A 20,037-nucleotide genomic window follows, 5' to 3' on the forward strand; every position below is an offset into this window, starting at 1 on the left:
TATCTTGGTTGTAAACCTTTTGTAAATAATCTCACATGGCCTTAGCTGTCTTGTAAGGCCTGAGATTAGAAACAATAAGAGGATTAATTGACCCTAAAAGCCATGTCATCACCCGACCATCTTTAATCTTCCATTCACCTAACTTTGTAGGATCAGTAGGAGCAGGATCGGCTCCATCTATATGGCCCCATAGTTCTTTTTCGGTGACAAATAACTGAAACTGAAACTCCCATGACAAAAAATTCTTTCCAGTGAAACGAACACTGAATGATTCAAACTGATATGAACTCATAATTATGAAAACTAGAAACACTAACTCAAAAAAAACAACCAAAATGACCAAGATCAAAGTCCTAGGTGTTAATTGTCAAGGAACAATCAACAAAAACCGAAATTTTCAAAATAAATTTTGAAAGAACCACAAATGAACTCTATGAAACAAAACAGCCAAGAGAAGGTTCTAATACCATGTCAATTTTCTGCTGAATGCCTCTCAATATTGAGAGTCTTGTCATTAAATAGAAAATATTCAATCCCTAATACCATCCCTAAAGATCCGTCTTCCTATCCCTAAAGATCAGTTTTTCTATCCCTCTAAATCCGCTATTCTATCCCACCAAATCTGCTCTTACTAAAGTCACTATTATTCTCCTTAACTACTAAATCAAATCTATGTAATTACACTAATATACAACAATATATAATTACATTAATATACAATATTTACATCATGCTAACAAGTAATATATAGGATTTAATACCATAATATTAATATATGTAAAGACAAAAATACCCCTCAAAACCTTATCATTTTGTTTATTTTCTAGGATATATGTATATATTTGTACTAGTAAATTTATTTAAATAAATTAGCTTCAAATTTTATTATTTAAAGAGAGTTTCCGTTGCTAAATAAAATCCAAGATCAATCAATACAAAGTGGCCTCCTGAAGCTTAAGTTGATGCTCCCGATTAATAAAGTTTTTTTAGGGTAAACAATTTTCTCACTTAAAAATATTGATATCAATACAAATCAATTTTCACTTAAATTGATATCAATACCCAGATGCAGGATATTGGCCTCCTGATATGGTTATTAATACTTAAAGCTTAAATTTTTTTTAGGGTAAATAATTGTTCCCAATCAATTTTCACTTTAAAATTATTTGATATTGAGAGTAAATAATTTTCATCTTAATACCCTCCAATAATTTAAGTGACAACATCTAAAAAAAACGTTTTTAAAAATGAATAATAAGGATTTGCAAATAAAATACACAAATCTATAGAATGTTGAGGGTATTTTTTGTAAACAAATGATAACTTTTAAGGAAATATAGCAACGCATACTATTTTTAATAATCAAACCAAACACTGAATAAGAAATAGATAAAAGGGCCAAATTTACCCCTCTACTCTGAAAAATTGGCTAAATACTATTCATCATACTTGGGCCAAATTTACCCTCGCTATCATATTTTGGGGCCAAATTTATTCTCGCTGTTAAGAAACTTTTCACTTGTACCCAACCTTTAACAGAAAATCTCAAATCAACATTAAATACCCCATTTGTTAAAAATAAAACACACCCTAGCCTAACCCGCCCCACCCGACCAACAAAAAGACGCAAATAAATATACCCCCCAACCCAGTTTTGTTGGTCGAATTTTCCCAACAAATATACTTCTCTTTCAATGTGCAGCGCTAGTAGGGTGTTTACAAATGAACAAAAAGTAAATGGAATGGGATAATGCAGAAGCATAGAACTAGAGAAAATGTCTAGTACAAACTCTATTCATGTTCCAGTAATGTTCAAATTCCACAATTTGATATGCATTTTTATGTGCATCTAGATTCTAGAATCAATGGATAAATTTTCTGAGCAAATGACATGATGAAAAATTTGTGTAGATTCAAACTAAATATAGATATAAGAATGAAGAGATGGCATGATTGACACTAAATATAGAGACATAAGAATGAAGAGATGGCATAATTGACACATAAGGAGACCTCTTAACTCAATCATCCAAAAAAATATTCAGTGGGCCTAATGTGTTTAATTTGACCGCTAAGTGCCTTTTTACATGAGCTCTACACTGATGCGGATCCATGAATTGAGAGGGGTATATTTGTTTGTGTATGCACTAATGCAGATCCATTTTTTATGAGCTATGCACGGATAAATATCCAATGACCTATTCTCGTTGGAAAAATTTGACCAACAGGGCTGTAGAAGGGGTATATTTGTTTGTCTTTTTTGTGGGTCAGGTTGGTGGGTCGGGTTAGATTAGTGTGTGTTTTAATTTTAAAAAATGAGGCATTTAAATTGATTCGGGCTTCTCTATTAAAAAGGGTACAAGTGAAAATTTTCTTAACAGTGAGGGTAAATTTGACCACAAAATATGACAGCGCAAGTAAATTTGACATCAAAGTATGTCGAAGGGTATATTTAACCAATTTTCCAAAGTAGAGGGGTAAACTTGACCCTTTTTCCTAAGAAATAAGCCTTACACAACTAATCTCAGCATTACTAATACACCCTATTCACTGTGATTTTTATAGCACTCTACTAAACGACCCCTAAGATATTACACATAGCAGGACACATTGTCAGACAAGAAACGTGAAAGTAGAAAGCATAATAGTAGTAGTTTAAAAGTTAAATCACTTTCTGGTAAGAAGATCAGCCTAGTCCAATATTCAAAGCATGGCATGTGCTGACCTTTGAAGAAGAAACATCACAGACGAGAGAGCTCCCAGAGTAGACATCCCATTCTGCTGGATGGTTGATTGGTCAATGAAACCTTTTAAGCTGGGTACATTTGATGCAATATACTGCCCAAGGTTCAGATGTCTGGGTGTCTGGTCTGTGCAAATACAAAGAAAAAAAAAAGAGAGAGAGAGAGAGAAGTAATATAAGTGTACCAGCATCTGGCACCCAAATGAGTGCGTCGAAGAATTATGATACAAATTAGGAGGAAAAAGAAAACGTAAACTGCAACTTACATCCTGGTAATTTTTCTATTACTTTGGTGACAACATACACTGTCTTCTGCTTTGGCACCATACACAGCTGAAAAAGATCGTCAGCTATAACAAAGTATCTTGTCCTCTTAGGTTCAACTGATGGCATATGAAGTAACACATGTCCAACTCGATGCAGCACAGATGGATCACGAGCTAACCATCCTGCAAAAGGGATTGCACCATAAAGAATAGATAACTGATTTAACGCCTAGCAGGAATACCTAAAATGCCCAAAGAGACATTCTGTCTGTTTACAATACAAGCCATCTTAAATTCAGTTAATCGAAATTCAGAAGTTAAAACTTTTTATCTCTACCATCAATAAATTTTGCCAGGGCAATTATAAGTTATGATACTACCCAAATAGGCCTCGCTCATGGATATCAACTCCTCACATTGCTTTTCAGAATTTCATTATTGTATCAACAAGTCGTGGGACATATCTTTGTTTTCAGTGTCTTTGAATGCTTGGTGTTTTTGCTTATTAACAAATGAAATACCTATGGTCTAGTACATTACGAATCGTCCATTCTCAGTTCTTTTTAATGAATGATGTGATTGCAATTTCGATAATGGAATTCAAAGGGGTCAAATATAAAAGATACTCTAAATCATAGATCTGTAACAAATATATCATAGCCAACATTTATCGGTATACTAGTACATAACAAATTGTCCATTCTCAGTTCTTTTTAGAATGATCTGGTTGCAATTTCGATAATGGAATTCAAAGGGATCAAATATAAAAGAAACTCTAAATCATATAACTGTAACAAATATATCATAACCAACATTTATCGGTATACAAGTTTGACTGACCTGTAAACCTGATATAATATGCTTCTTGCTGCAATAGCCCCCCAACCCTCTTCTGTTCATGCATTTTTACTTTAAATAATATGTCTGTAGCTAAAATGTCTAGTATAGAAAGTCAGAAGCGGCACATAGTTGCAAACTTGCAATTTCTCTCTGGGCACCAGTATGTACGAGTCCCACTTCAGCATATTTGTTTCATTCAGCTAATCCTGTGCTATCATGTGGCCAATTGACAAATAGATGGAGCACATTTATGTAGACAAAATAGTGATAAGTTGGACAATGTTGCGAAGAAATCTCAAAAAGATGCGACATCGGAGAACGCAAAACTAGTTGTCTGGCATGTGGCTAAAGATAGGTAAGAAATCTCGGAAATTCTGAAGGTTCACCTAACACGAAAAGATTTTTCTTTTATTGGTAAAGTAAAAGTATTATTGATGCAAGAAAAATTGCATAAAGGAATTGTTTAGAGGAGTACTGATATTTGGTCAAAAACAGCAGTATTTGAGTATTAAGTACCTCATATTTTAGTACTTTATTCGGGTAAGTAGTGTGAATCACAATGTTTTGAACCTTAATGAGCTATTTTAATGTGTAGGGGACATTTAGAGTAAAAGGACGAAACGCGTACGATGTTGGAGAGAAATGACCAAATTAGGACACAACCTGCGCAATAACGCTGTGCACCTCTTGAGGAACACACAACGGTGATCACGACTTTGGTCGAGCATCGCATTAGTAAAGCACTGGAGCGGCCGCAGGGTACACTGCAAGTCGCACCCCCAAAGAGCAGGTGCAAGGGATTTTGGCCTGGTCATCTGGCCAGGCGCATGCCTGTGGCCTGTGCACGCCTCAAACCCCATAGCCCGCAGAGGAAATATCCAACTTCGTTAGAAAAAAGGCAACTTCATCCTATATTTTTCCACTACATATTAATGCTTCAAAACATATTTTTTTTACGAGATTTGAACAATGAAGGCACAGAAACAGCTAGGACATCTTGAGACCATGGAGTGATTGAGTTTTTCTTCTTTAATTTGTTCTTAGTAGTTTTATGACTTCTAATATTCATAGTATTGTCACCATGACTGTGGGGCATGTTTTTTTTTCTTAGCTAAAGGTTTATGGTGCTACATAAATGCCTATGTGAAGTTTAAATTGAATTATCGGTTTTATCATATTGATTTATTTATTCTATTCTTTTTTTTAATAACCGTGGTGTCCGGACCAACTTTGTGCACCTTGACTAATTCCACGGGATACCTGGCACCTCCCACCAACAACAAGTACCAGGTAACTCTGTCCACTAAGGCTAGAACAGATGGGAAGAAATCACCTAGTGTTTGTCTCGGTTGGGAATTGAACCTGACACCTCATGGTGCTCAACCCAACTTCATTGAACCAGTAAGGCCACACCCTTGGGTGCTTGTTTATTTATTTGTTAGATCACCAATGGAATACTATGAATCATGACTCGAATACAGAAGTGAGAATTCTTGATTGTAATAGAAATTAACAGTGCATATCCTTGAACCTAGGCATTAGATAATGGATTCACAATTAGAATAGGTATATACTTAATCACCTTGCTTAATCACATTTACAGGAATCACTGCATCCATGTTAGTTCTAATTTCATAGGAATATAGGTGTTAACCCACTGTTAAATTATTTGTTTTATTCCCCAAAACTTAACCCACTGTTAAATTACTTGTTCTATTCCCCCCCCCCCCCCCCCCCCTTTTTTTGAGAAAGATAACTTTTTATCTATATATCCACAGGTGTACTACATCAAAAATGTGCAGTCCCCCTTCCAAAAGTATTACAGAAACTATTTGATTCCTATTTGTATTATTTGTTACAAATAGTCTAGAACATCAAAAATATCTTTTGTTTGTCCTAACACTTTCTGTTCACACCAAAAATAATAAAGAGCTAAACAATTCATCTTAAAATTCTGTAAATTGTTCTGTTTGCCCTCAAAACACCTTTGATTTCTTTTTTCCATGCTGTCCACCATATACATGCTGGGACAATCTTCCATCTCTCCTCCTTTTCCGTAGTATTTCCCACTCTGATCCAACACTTAAGAACACCTTCAATGTTCCTTGGTTTTACCCAAGTAAACTTCCTTAGGCTGGTGAATATCCTTTTTAAGTGTCAGGATCTGACTAACTAAACTAATGATCAGTTGATAATTTGCGAAAGAGAAACCAATAATTGGGACAATTTTCTGTTTTCTATTATCAAAATGGAACTTAAAATGACAAGGAAATGGAAATAAACTGAAAGTTAAACATAAGAAGTGGAGGAATCCATTGATAGCTCGAAGATCTGCAATGGAAGTAGAGAGAGATTTCAGAAGAAGGAGAGAATTTGGAGAAGCAGCAGCAGAAAAAATAGGGAAGGAAATACCATAATGATTGCTGCCTTTTCTCTCTCCTGTTTGTTATGTTTATAACCACCAGGAGGCTGAGTTGGCGACTGCTGAGCTGGCATGATCAGGGCCTTTGGTCTTCATTAAACAAGAACTAATCGTGGCCGTCCCTTCTCTTTTTTATTATTGCTACACTGCTAACTAACTTAACTAAAATTTAAAAGGTTTAAAAGAGCAAGTTCATGACACAAAGCTGATCCGCCCAATTGTAATGTAAAAAGAGATGGTTAACTGTCTTGGCGTTCCCCACATAAATAGCATCTAGAACATAGTTGGAAACCACTTTTCTTCATATTTTCTTGTGTTTTCCTTAGCCAACAACCAGGAGAAAAAATTGACTTTGTAAGGGATTTTGACCCTCTATATCATCTTACATGGCCAGAGTTAAGAGTTCTTCTCCTATTTGCAAGATGATGAGATCTTTGTATGCAGAGTTTACACTGAAAACCCCTTTATTGCCAATCTTCCAAACTGTTGTGTCATCTTCCCCTGTTAGATTGTTAAACGATTCCATAGTATTGTAGAAAGCACTTATCCTCTCTGATACAAGCATGAAGAGCACAAAAGAGTACAAGGCATTGTCAAAGGTTTAAGCTTTGAAATTGGCAAGTGTTTGGAGCCTTTTAAAGCCTTGATCAAGTGAGGAAAGAAGGAGGTGTTCCAACATCTCATAGGCGCCTCCCACTAAGGGCAAAGTGGACTTTATACACTACATTCCAACACTCAAGAGGCGCCCCTTTCTAGCCCTCATTAAGGGCATTTGAGTCCTTTGTTATGTAATAGTATAAATAGACATTTTAGCTTCTATTCTCTTTAGTTTTGACATAATGAATTGAGTGACTTTTTAGATTGTAATTGTAGTCTTAGCTTGTAATCTTCCCCTTCTCCTTCTCCTTAAGAGAGAGAAATCGAAACTTAAAGGTTCTATGCAAGTGAGGTGGTTCTTCACTTGTGCTGACCATTTGGCAAGAAAGGTGGGTTTTGAGGAGTGTGAATTCCCTTGGTCCACCTAAGAATGAAGTGTTATCCATCCACGGTGAAGTGTGTCTAGCTGTTTGATACACAATTAGGTGCTAATCATTCAAGGTGGTGTATGTTTCATTATCTATCTTTACATTTATGCAATCTTCGTCTTCATCTCCTTTCTATGTGTTGTTTTCCTTCTAGTGTGGTTGCTGATTTTTGTTCATTGAGTCCTTAATTTCGGTTTTTAGCTTTGTTCTTGTATCATTTGGTATCAAAGCCTTGGTTAGGGTTGTTCCTACATCCCTAAATCTTGGTTTTTAGTGTCCTTATTAAGAAAATCTCACAAAAAAGAGTCAAAATCTGAAAATCTCAAAAAATTGTGCGTTGCCTTGTTGTTTGTAGTAGATCCGTGAGTTACAAATTAGATCTACTAAATTTTATTGTGTTTTGTTGGTTTCAAGTGTTAGATTCTTGTTCTCTAGCACTTAAAGTATCTAGATCTAAGTTTGAAACAAGATTTGGTTGTGTTTGAGTTAAGATCCACCATTGTTGTGGCGTTTTGAAGCTTTTGTGAAGTGGGTAACGTGTGAACTTGTGGTATTGTGGATGTTTGTGGCTGATTTGTTGGTATTTGAGCTTGTCTTGGCAAAGGGAACCTAGATCTAAAAGAAAAATTGAATTTAGGGTTCATTTGCCTTGTGGTCAAACTTGGGTCAACTCTTGAATATTCATGTTGTTCTTCTTCATCTTCATAGATTGTTGAAGAAGAATATTCAAGGAGGTTGTTTGATCTTAAAAAAGGAGGAAAGAGAGTGTACTAGTTGTTCAAGGCAATTTCCAAGAAGCTTCCTAGTCTTGCCAAAAGAAGAAAACAACAAAGACAAAAGGAATCTTCAAGTACAATTGCAAGTACAAGGGGGGGCCATTCATTTCAAATCTATTTTGAAGCTTGAAAAGGATTCAAACTTGTATATTTTTCCCTCCAAACGAATTCTCTTCCTTCCCTAAGTGTTGTTTGGCCGAGACAAGAATTTGAGAATTGAAAAATTTGAAAGGTAACGTCCAATCACAAGCTGCCATGTCATCACTTTGGTGACCAAACAAATTGAGTTCAAATTTAGATTTCCTAGTTTCTAATTGTTGTTTCTAGTTTCAATTTTGTTTATTCTATCACTAATTAGCAAACTAGTAAGTACCTACTAGGTTGATAATTAGTCTTGAGTTTGTTCTGTTCGTGTCTTCGCTTTTTGTGTGTTTTTCTAGTTTTTAAGTCGTAGTAGTTTGTTCAAGTCCGTGCATCATTTTATTTGAGTCTTATCAAACAAAAATCGATTCCGAACCAAGGCTTATTCACCATTCAATTCACTTGCCAAGTATTGCCAAGTTTTCAACACTTGTGAGACCAAGTGTGAGGTGAGATCCGAGTGTGAGTGCGGTGAGGCTTTTGAACTAACGTGTTTGTTCATTTTGTCGGTTCTCTTTTTTGCTGTTTTTTGGCTTTTGTTAGGTATATTTGAGATGGAATCCGAGGGCACCGCATCTCAACCCTTGGGTAATGATGTTTTGGGAGCCTTGATGGCTCGGTTTGAGGCCCTTGCCCGAGATATGAAGGGTGATATGGATGCTATGAGTGAAATGGTGACTTTGAAGGGTGGTGTGATTAGAATGAAAGCGGGGGTTGATAGACTATGTGATAGACTATGTCCACCAAACCCTCCACAAGTTCAAAACCCTCAAAACCAAAGATCCTACACTCCCCCAAATCCAAGGCCACCAATTCAAATCCTCCTTCAACCAAACCCGGTTTCCCCCATCCAAACTTCCCAAAACCGAATTTCCTCCATCCAAGTAGAAGAAGAAGAAGAGTTAGAACCCAAGGAAAGTGAGGCCAAGCCTCAAGATGGAGAGGAAATGGATGGTGAGGTACAAGAAGAATGTGAGAAAAGAAAGAAGGAAAGGGAAGGGGAGGTCTCGGACTATGACCTTGAAAAGGGAAAAGCAAACTTGATTGTGGGACTTGCCCACAAGTGTGCCTTGTTACTTGCTAACCCAAAAGCTAGCATTTTGCCTAGCTTTGATTCTTCTTATGCGCAAGTACTTGTGAGGTGTTGGAAGTGTAGTTTTAGTTCATGCTCATTATTTTTTAATGTTGATGCTATCCACCTCCTTGGTACCCTTTATATGTCAAGTGTGAACAACCAAGGATTGATGATATGAGTGTGGTACTAATGGTGATTCCTTGTGAAGTGATCTCGTTTTTTCTTGATCTAGATGTGCATGTTTCTCCCATTGTTAGCTCTCTTAACATGTATAATGAACCATGTGCTCCTAAGGATAGCTCACTACTTGATCATGAGTATAGTGTGATTGAAAACCTTCAAGTTAGTGAAGATGCTTATAATGTAAGTCTTGATGATGAATATGGTCCTTTGATTTTGTTTGATGAAGACCTTGATAGTAGTAGGGTCCATAGTGATCATGTTCATAGGAATGTGGTTAGTGATGGAATATGTGTTTGTTTCGGATTATATTCTTCACTCCTTGATGTTTGCCTTGGACGTGTCCTTTGTGATGTTTGTGGTCGATGTTTCTTACTCATAACAAAGGATGGTTGGGTGTATTCCAAGAGTGTACCCCTTTGGCCTGATTATATAACTTGTGGTGCTAATGCTAACCCTCGTACCATGAGGAATGTGTGCTTGTTTTTCCTCTCTTTGATTTTCCAAGGTGCAAATTTGAGGACAAATTCCTTTCAAGATGGAGAGGATGATACAAGCATGAAGAGCACAAAAGAGTACAAGGCATTGTCAAAGGTTTAAGCTTCGAAATTGGCAAGTGTTTGGAGCCTTTTAAAGCCTTGATCAAGTGAGGAAAGGAGGAGTTCCAATATCTCATAGGCGCCTCCCACTAAGGGCAAAGTGGACTTTATACACTACATTCCAACACTCAAGAGGCGCCCTTTTCTAGCCCTCATTAAGGGCATTTGAGTCTTTTGTTATGTAATAGTGTAAATAGACATTTTAGCTTCTATTCTCTTTAGTTTTGACATAATGAATTGAGTGACTTTTTAGATTGTAATTGTAGTCTTAGCTTGTAGTCTTCTCCTTCTCCTTAGGAGAGAGAAACCGAAACTTAAAGGTTCTATGCAAGTGAGGTGGTTCTTCACTTGTGTTGACTATTTGGCAAGAAAGGTGGGTTTTGAGGAGTGTGAATTCCCTTGGTCCACCAACAAATGATGTCGTATCCATCCACAGTGAAGTGTGTCTAGTTGTTTGATACACAATTAGGTGCTAATTATTCAAGATGGTGTATGTTTCATTATCTATCTTTACATTTATGCAATCTTCTTCTTCATCTTCATCTCCTTTCTATGTGTTGTTTTCCTTCTAGTGTGGTTGCTGATTTTTGTTCATTGAGTCCTTAATTTCGGTTTTTAGCCTTGTTCTTGTATCACTCTCCGTCTCCCAATCATTTAAATTTCTTCTAAGCTGCAAATTCCATTCCTGTCCTGTCCTGTCCACATTTCAGATACAGTGGCTTCTTGTTGTAGGTTTAGGATGTGAATGTCTGGGTAAAGCTGTTTCAGGGGCCTCTGATCTATCCAATTGTCCTCCCAAAATGATACTTTTTGACCATTCCCTACTTTGAAACTAATCCTGGATAAGACTAGTGGCTAAAGATTCCTAATGGCTCTCCAAATGCCGCATCTGTATGGAGTAACCACCATCTTTGTTATCCACCTATCCTCCATGTCATATTTTTCCTTGATTACCACTTTCCATAGTGTATTTTTCCCTGTAACAAATTTCCAAAGCCATTTCATCATTAAGCTCCTATTTTGCATTTTCATATCCCTGATCCCCATTCCTCCTCCTTTCTTGTTTTTTGTTACCACCTCCCATTTGACCAAATGAAATTTCTTATTGTCTTCATTCCCTTCCCTTGCCAGAAAAAGTTTCTTCTTAGGATATCTATCCTCTTTATCACATTGTTTGGTGCTGAAAAAGTAGACAGCATATATGTTGGAAGTGCATCAAGCACCCTATTAATCATAGTCAATCTACCTCCTAAGAAGAGTCATTGACTCTTCCAGTGGGTAAGCTTCTTCTCACATTTTTCAATTACCCTATTCCAAATCCCTTTAGACTTGCTTTTGGCTCCTAGAGGCATGCCTAAATATATGGTTGGCAGCTCACCTACTCTGCCACCCAAAATTGCTGCCAAATTGTCCACCTCTGCCATTTTATTTATAGGATAAATGAAGCCCTTTCCCCAGTTTATGTGTAAACCAGAAACTGCTTCAAATATGATGAAAATCACCCTTAGGAACAACATTTGATCCTTACCTGCTTCGCAAAAGACTAGAGTATCATCTACATATTGTAGATGAATTATTTCCAGGTTCTATTCCCCTTTGGAAAAAAAAAGCTTTAAAACACCCCAAAAAATGCTTTACTAGTTAGTTTTTATTCCATTTAATAGTTAATTAATAATCCCCCAATGGGTATATTCTGTTTTTGAGTAGTTTTAGGATAAATCGGTGAAAGAAGAAAGCTTGGTTTTGAATTTGAAGGTGTACTATGAGACTTGTTTGATACCAACAGAGCCTAAGGCTACATAAGCAAGGTAGGCCAAGCACCCCTTCAACACTAACCTCCTAACCTGAACATAAGAAATGGTCCCTGTTGGTGCGTGACTATCAGAACCTTGCCACACGATCGGGGATATGCCAAGCATGGCTAAGACAACGGTCTTGGCAAAGCAATCCGAGATAGCATGACAAGGGGATAACCAGTCCATGCCAAGAATAGCATCAAAATTTACCATATCAAGCACGAAAAGGTCTGCCCAAGTGTCATACTCCCAAAGAGTCATCATACAAAATTTATAAACCCGATCCACTACTAAAGAATCACCTGTGGGAGTAACTACACACACAGGAACAGGCAAGGGCTCAATAGACAACCCCAAACGATAAGCAAAGTATGCAAACACATATGAATATGTAGAACCCGGATTAAATAAGACAGAGGCTGGGTGACGACAAACTGAAATTGTACTTATGATCATGACATTTGATGCCTCCGCCTCTGGCCTACCAGGATAGACATACAACTGTCCACGCCCACCATCGGACTAAGTACCCAAACCACCAATTTCCCTACCCGGCTGAGCACCCCTGGGAACCACCCCAACTATCCTGAGCACCACAACCTCTGGCCGGTGGCTAAGGTATTGTGTACATGATATTCATCTCATATTGCATTTCGTGACATCCATTCGTACTTATCTATTTATTTTATGCATTGCTTGTAATTAGTATTGTTTGTTGCTTGTATCCACCATGCTTATAGGGGCGGGTCCACCATGCTTATAGGGGTCGGTTGGGTTATATTGCTTGTGTCTGTGCCTTCTAGATTTACAGGGGCCTGATTAGTTTTTAGATAACTTATTATTATGTGTTTGGTGGTAACTTACTTACATTTCTAGTAATCATATAGATTTGAACTATTATCCCCTTTCTGGCCTTACTATACTTAACCTTCGCTTATATTCGCATTTTATTATATCTTATCTGAGCTCAGTCGCGCTATGATGCCTACTGGGTACCTCGAGTTTTGGTACTCGTACTACACTTCTACATCTTTTTTCCACTTTTTCCTGATGCAGATCCTAGTACGAGCCATCGCCGCTGACGTTTTTCTCGTGCGGAGCATTTTGATCGAAGACTTAGGGTGAGCTCTTGACGATCGAAGTTGATCCATCTTCTACTTTTGGACTAGTCTTTAATTTGTATATTCACAGACCATTCGATACATACTTTATCTATTCAGTACTTCTTGTATATGTAGTGTCTCTTGCATCGACTGACACTAGGTCTTGAGTGTTATTTTTGTATATTTTGTTCCTTCACTATCTTGTATATATGCATGGGCACTTTCTTTATGTTTGGCCTCTATATCTTGTGTACTTCTCTATCTTATTAGTCCGTTACTTGTCGTTCCGAGCTATGGATTTGCCTTACCTACGAGTGGTTTATAGTAGGTGTCATCATGACCTAGATTTTTGAGCCATGATAGTAGATTAAACAATGTTGTGAATTGAAATATCATGAGGGCCTTGAAATTATTAAATAGCATGTCTCGTGACGTTTACACTCGATTTCTGAACTCCTAGGTTTGGTTTACTTGTGTGCTTCAAAAATATATTTCTTAGAGTTGCTAGTACTAGCTTTGATTAAGAGCCGAAATAGAGCCATCCTTTTTTTTCTAAATCATGTACCACGTGTGAAATGAGTTTTTAATATGTTCTATGCACTGCATTTAAATCGAGAGTTTGCCCGGAATGAGAATTGAAGTGATTCTTAAGTGTTGCTTAATTTAAAAATGATTATAAGCTTTCTTTGACTCGTCTCTTATTTTCTAGCTTATCATAATGTTGATTGCCCCTAATCAGCCCCTTTAAGCATGTGTCCTTTTATTTGTCAGCTATGTTACTGGCCTTGACCTATTTGTCGAATCAGTATTTTTTGCATATCTTGCTTCCTTAAGCACTTGTAATACACACTTAACCAAACAACTATAGTTCGAGGAAAGAGACGGTCGAGGTGTGAAATGGACCAACGATAAGGTGCAACAACATAATACACAGCGTAATCCCACAAGTGGTGTCTGGGGAGAGGGTAGTATGTACGCAAACCTTACCCTTACCTTTGTGAGCTAGAGTTGTTGTTTTCAATAGACCCTCAGCTCAAAAGGAAAGGTTGTTTCCAATGGTGAGGTACAAGTTATGAAAATTTCCCCTCACCCTTTGCGTCAATTCACATGTCTATGAAACTGTCTTGTCTCGCAAACTAGTCCCAATTCGCACACAGTTCTTTCATCACTCTGAAGTTAGCATGGCTTGGTTCTTCAAAGACAATCTTGTTTCATCCCTCAATAGTGTCCAAATATATGAAAACTTGTGGTCCTTATATTTCAGGTACATCCAAGAGAAAATAAAAAAGGGACTTCACAAAAAGTGAGAGAACTAAGAATCCAATCATAAGGTCTGGCTCTAAAAAAATTGGCATTACAATGTTGCACCAAAAACTCAGCAGGCATATACATACAGTTGAGCTTAAGCTTAACAACAATGTCTTTCTTGCCTTCGAAAAACTTGGGCATTTCTTTCCTTCCAAATCACCCACCATACAGGGATTCCATGTTTTAAAAGAAGATTTGATCAAACCTTTTTATAAGAAATTTAGAGATAATACTATTCTTACCTGTTCAAAAAGAGAAATTCAGAGACAAAACTTAAGATCGTAATGCTTTTTTGATAGAGAAAGGTTTTCAAGCACTTGTGTATTTATACGAAAAATTCTTATTTCCTTTAATTCATAATATTTTTTACTCCTAAGGAAGCTATGTAATTTTACATTGTGTCAGTTAAATACTTGCCCAATACTAAATTAAGTTGTTGATAGTTCCCTTGCACTTAAATATGTACCTACTAAATCAAGACATTCCAATAGGTTGCCGTGTCAATTAGTTTTGTGGTCGTGAAAATATCAGGAATTGGAATTGTTCATGTCAATTAGTTTTGTGGTCGTGGAAATATCAGGTATTGGAATTGTAGATTGCCATGTCAGTTAATTTTGTTGTCATAAAAAGTATCAAAAATTGGAGTCGTAACGGGCCTTAAATGGTAAAGAAGGAAACAAGTAAAAGTTACTTTTTATCCCATTAAGCATTAAAAAGAAACTGCTCATCTTTTGTTTCTCCTTTTTCTGGTGTTGTTCTAATATGAAAAAAAGTGAAGAACTTGCTATTTTCCTGGTTCCACTAATGCATTTTGCAACAAGGCCTTCTCTGCTATTACCCTGGTTCCACTAACGCATTTTGCAACAAGGCCTTCTCCATGGGGCGTTTTTCTACCTCTGGATTAAATGTTTACTTAACAATGGCAGACATAGTTATACAGAATTTGGCCTCTACATGCATTTTTTGCATTAGTCACAAAGCAAATACTGTGGTAACAGTCTAGAGAAAGCAAAATCATGCATACCAATACAGTCCAAACTTTGTGATACAGGAAGAACACCAATAGTTGATACGGCCCCATGTGACGACCTAAACCCAAAGACACCACAAAATGCTGCTGGTGCTCTAATGCACCCAGTCGTATCAGTACCTGCAATAGATCAGCTTCTGTAACTATCTAACATTCTGAATCCAAAGTCAATTTTTATTACAAATTAATACCATTCCTGTTTAGTTAAACAGAAACCTGCCAACCACTTAAAAGTTAAATCTCCAATTCCATCATTTTCATACTTCGCAGATATATAAGATAAGGAAACACAATTCAATGTTAAATTTATCCAAAAGAGGGAGATAAAAAGGAAAGAGGAGAGAAAAAGGGAGGCAACAAATAGGAGGCCTAGACTATAGCAGGAATAAATATAGTATCTTTTTTTCAAAATGGTGGTATCCGAACCAACTTACATGCACCTCGACTATTCTACCGGATACCTATTACCTCCTACCAGGTACCGCGTACAACTTTTGCCACCAAGGCATAGCAGATGGAAAGAATCACCGAGTGTTGTTTTTTTCCCAGGATTTGAACCGGAGACCTCATGGTTCTTTTCTCACATCTCTGACTACTAAGCCACATGCAAACACTCTTGGTGACTACAACATGAATATCTTCAACAATTCTAACATTTTGTGAATACAGTAACTTCATCATCTTCATACTTCAAACCATTATAAAAAATTTGAACACACACATGAAACAAAAGAAGAGAAAATTTTAAATCAGAGACTTTCAATAACTGCAATTTAAATAGGGAAACCATACCTAAAGCAAAATCAACAAGTTCAGCTGCAACAGCAACAGCTGAACCACTGGCTGAGCCACCTGGAATATGAGATGGCAATTTTGGATTTAATGGAGTACCATAACACACATTCTCTCCGGTAATCCTGAAACATTTCAACAGAGACATAATTCCCTTTGCTGAACTCGCATTTCTTCAAACACAAACTGTCTTTGTCAGCCAAAAGAAACATAGAGGGAGGAACAAGAGTGTGGCTGTTAGAATAGGAATAGGAATATGATTTGTATGTAATGGAGAAGGATTGTCATGTAGTGTCTATAAATAAGGCTTAGCTGCACAATTCAATAATATTTTTCTCCTATTTCTCACACTAGCAATAGGTGATAGCTGGTAGAATATGAGTAGGAATAGGAATAGCATATAGAATCCTACTTGGAAAAGGATAGTAACGTAGTATCCTATTAGGAAAAGGATTATAACGTAGTATCCTATTAGGAAAAGGATTGGAATGTAGTGTCTATAAATAGAGTCTTAATGAAATAATATAGTTACAATAATTCAATAATATTTTTCTCTTATATTTTCTCACATGTTATCAGAGCTTCCACGATCTTAGTAAAGAATCAAAGAGTTTCCGCTACCGGTGGGCGGCTATAATCCATATATGCCGCCCGTTTGGCCAATGATTATGTTACCAAAAGTTGGGTCATTGACTCACTGTGTATCTTTCTAGTAACTACTTTCTCATATCTTTGCGTAGCACTATGCATCTGTTCGGTGACTACTTTTTCATATCTATTTTTCTTAGCACCGTGCTTCTTTTCGGTGACTATTTTCTCATATCTGATTTGCGTAGCACCGTGCATCTATCCGGTAACTACTTTTTCATATCTATTTTTCTTAGCACCGTGCTTCTTTTTGGTGACTATTTTCTCATATCTGATTTGCGTAGCACCGTGCATCTTTCCAGACTACTTCTCATATTTGAGTTGCATAGCAACGTGCTTCTTCCGTACGTCTTTCCGATGACTCCTAGATCTAATTTATGTGGGGTCGTGCCATCATTCTGACCTTACACATATAATTTCTCTTTTTCAGTAGGCTCGTGCCATCATTCCGACCCTTCCCATATAATTTCTCTTTTTCAGTAGGGTTGTGCCATCGTTCCGACCCTACCCATATAATTTCTCTTTTTCAGTAGGGTCGTGCCATCATTCCGACCCTGCCCTTCTCTTTTCCAGTAGGATCGTGCCGTCATTCCGACCCTACCCATATTTCTCTTTTTCAGTAGGGTGTGTCATCATTCCGACCCTGTCTATATAATTCTTTTTCCTCAGATTGTAGTCACTTTTCAGTCATCAAATCTAATAATCCGGTATGTGAGAATGTTTCGGATAAGTTTCCGGTGACTTTCTTGTTCAAGATCTACTCGTCTCTTGATTTCGAGATGATTCATAGATTTTATACCAAGTTCCAATAAATTTCTAGTGACAAATCAACTTTCTAGCGATGTTTACTACTTTTTGGATCACTTCTTTAGTTTGTTCCTTTTCAATTAAGGTTTCCCAGATGTCCAGAGCAGTCCTTATCAGTTCTCTTGCAGATATCTTCACCAAGTCCCTCACCCATCCTCGTGTTAATTACATCCATAACAAACTTGGTACATATGTCTTCTATGCACCAACTTGAGGGGAGTGTAGAATATGAGTAGGAATAGGAATAGCATATACAATCCTACTTGGAAAAGGATTGTAACGTAGTATCCTATTAGGAAAAGGATTGTAACGTAGTATCCTATTAGGAAAAGGATTGGAATGTAGTATCCTATTAGGAAAAGGATTGGAATGTAGCGTCTATAAATAGAGCCTTAATGTAATAATGTAGTTTTTTTTTTTGGTTAAAATGTAATAATGTAGTTACAATAATTCAATAATATTTTTCTCTTATATTTTCTCACAATAGCGATGCATATAGTTGAAAATCATACTACTTTTGTCCCAACTTTTACATTGCAGCAAGGTTTGAACCTATGATATGTGCATAACTCACACATTACTTGTTGTGCTCTTATCGCTAGAGACCAAAGCCCCGAGGCCACATCCTTCCCAAATTTGAAACTTGAAACTTGTTGTCTTGTTGAACTACTTTTCAAGACTGGGTTAATGCTTATTCCAGTAGATATTAGAGTGTATAAATTTAAAAAAAAAAAAAAAAAATAGTGTATATAAGAATTAACAGTTAATGTCCGTGTACAATTAATATGTGCATACATATGAAATTAGTGTGATATAGGGAATTAATGCCAAAGAATACATAGAATAAGGGAAGTACCCAAGTCCAAATTCGTCCATGATGGTCTTGCCAACACAAGTAGAACCATTCTTGAGAAGCGCAGTCACAAGCATGGCCGTCTTTGTAGCGACCTCATGCGTCTGTTTCCAGTCTGGACTACCGAAACCCGTCACATATTCCTTCACATCAATACTGTAACAGGAAAAAAAAGAAATAAGATACAGAAAGCAAGCACAACATCATTTGAAGAGAGGAGCGCGACGAACTTGTCACTGATGGCAAATGTGAGGGCAGAAAGGGAAAGCGGAGCAGCTGGAGGAGGTGGTTGAGGAAACGGAAGCAACTCTATCCGCTGAATAAAAGCGCCATAGTTTTGTTTGATTGAGTTTCTGCCTTTCAATCGTCGCCGTTTAACCTCAGTCAGGATTAATATTCCGGCGACACCGACGCCGATCATAACCCACACTTTGGGGTTCGATGCATTCAGCTTCGGTACTAGTGTCATCACTGGTCAGGGTTTTGCAAGGGTTTAAGCAACAGGGGAAATGGTGGTGGTATTTATTTTTGGGGTTTTTTTCAAAGTCAAGGACATAGAAATGGGTTTAAGAGCCTAGTCTCGTCCTACAACTTTCCCGATAAAATTAAGTGGGAGCGACAAGAAAGTGTTTAAAATTAAAAATAGTCATAATTTTGACCCGTTAAAGTCAAAGTTTTATTTAAATTGTGATTAAATTAATTGAAATATAATATCTAATGTTTAAAAACTTTTAAATTTCTTAAAATGTCCTCCAACTTCAAATTTCAAATTTTAGAGTCCCCTTTTCTTATCTTTCAATTTTTCTTTTCTTTTTCTTTCTCCCCATTTGCTTTTTATTTTTTTCTTTCTATTTAAATTTTCCTCTTCTTTCATCTTCTCTTCTTCTTTTTCTTTCTCTTTTCATTTCATTCTTCCTTTTCTAATTTTCATGGACTACTTTTAAAAGAAAAAAAAATTTAAAAATATATTTTTTGGTTTCTTTTAAAAATGAATAAAGAAATAATTTAGTTGCTTCAGCAACTACGAGAGTTATTTCAGCAATTACGATAATTGGTGCAATAACTATTATTAGTTTTTGTGTTGCAGCATCATCGAAGTTACTGTAGCAAATATCGAATTACAGCAGCAACTATCAAAATTGATGCAGGAACTATAGAAGTTGTTGCAGCAACTTTTCGAAATTGCTGCAGGAACTATAGAAGTTGTTGCAGCAACTATAGAATTTGCTGCAACAATTTCGATTGTTGCTGCAGCATCTTCAATACTTACTTAATTTCTGAAAAAAAATGTGATTGGAGGAGGAGCCCACGAAAAAGTGATATTTATGGTCAAATAAAGGTGGTGGTGCTGGTGGTGATGCCGAATGAGAAGATGACATTTATTGTGGTGTTGATAGCGATGGTGATAGGGGAGAAAGAAGAAAAATAGGCGATAGTTATGTAGAGGGAGGAAAAATGATGAATCTGGAAGAGGTGGCAATGGTAGTGATAGTGATAGTGGAGGAAGAGAAGGTGGCGGCAGTGGGCGGCAACAAAAAGGGTGAGGGGGAGGAGTGGTGGTGATGGTGTAGGGATTTTTGTGTAAATATGGGTTAGGGATCTTTGTGTAAATAATAAAACTTGAGGATTTTAA

At 36.8% G+C, this 20,037-nt stretch overlaps 1 protein-coding gene across 7 annotated transcripts in view; it reads right to left on the reverse strand.

Annotated features, from left to right (window-relative positions):
- LOC107845699 (outer envelope protein 64, mitochondrial) overlaps nucleotides 1–19,011 on the reverse strand; it is a 40,558-nt gene extending 21,547 nt beyond the window's left edge. For 6 of the 7 annotated variants that reach the window (XM_016690152.2, XM_016690153.2, XM_016690156.2 and 3 more), the window contains exons 1-6: nucleotides 18,635–18,997; nucleotides 18,408–18,560; nucleotides 16,097–16,221; nucleotides 15,299–15,424; nucleotides 3,010–3,192; nucleotides 2,726–2,870 (exon numbers count right to left, since the gene is read on the reverse strand). In XM_016690152.2, coding sequence (XP_016545638.2) covers nucleotides 2,726–2,870; nucleotides 3,010–3,192; nucleotides 15,299–15,424; nucleotides 16,097–16,221; nucleotides 18,408–18,560; nucleotides 18,635–18,873 — 971 coding nt within the window. In that variant the 5' untranslated portion in view covers nucleotides 18,874–18,997. Of the gene's footprint in view, nucleotides 1–2,725; nucleotides 2,871–3,009; nucleotides 3,193–15,298; nucleotides 15,425–16,096; nucleotides 16,222–18,407; nucleotides 18,561–18,634 lie in introns of all 7 variants that reach the window. The other variant, XM_016690151.2, reaches the window with a different exon arrangement.
- Between the last annotated feature and the right edge of the window lie 1,026 nt (nucleotides 19,012–20,037).

This window comes from Capsicum annuum, chromosome 10, assembly GCF_002878395.1.
Source record: "Capsicum annuum cultivar UCD-10X-F1 chromosome 10, UCD10Xv1.1, whole genome shotgun sequence".
Lineage (NCBI taxonomy): Eukaryota > Viridiplantae > Streptophyta > Magnoliopsida > Solanales > Solanaceae > Capsicum > Capsicum annuum.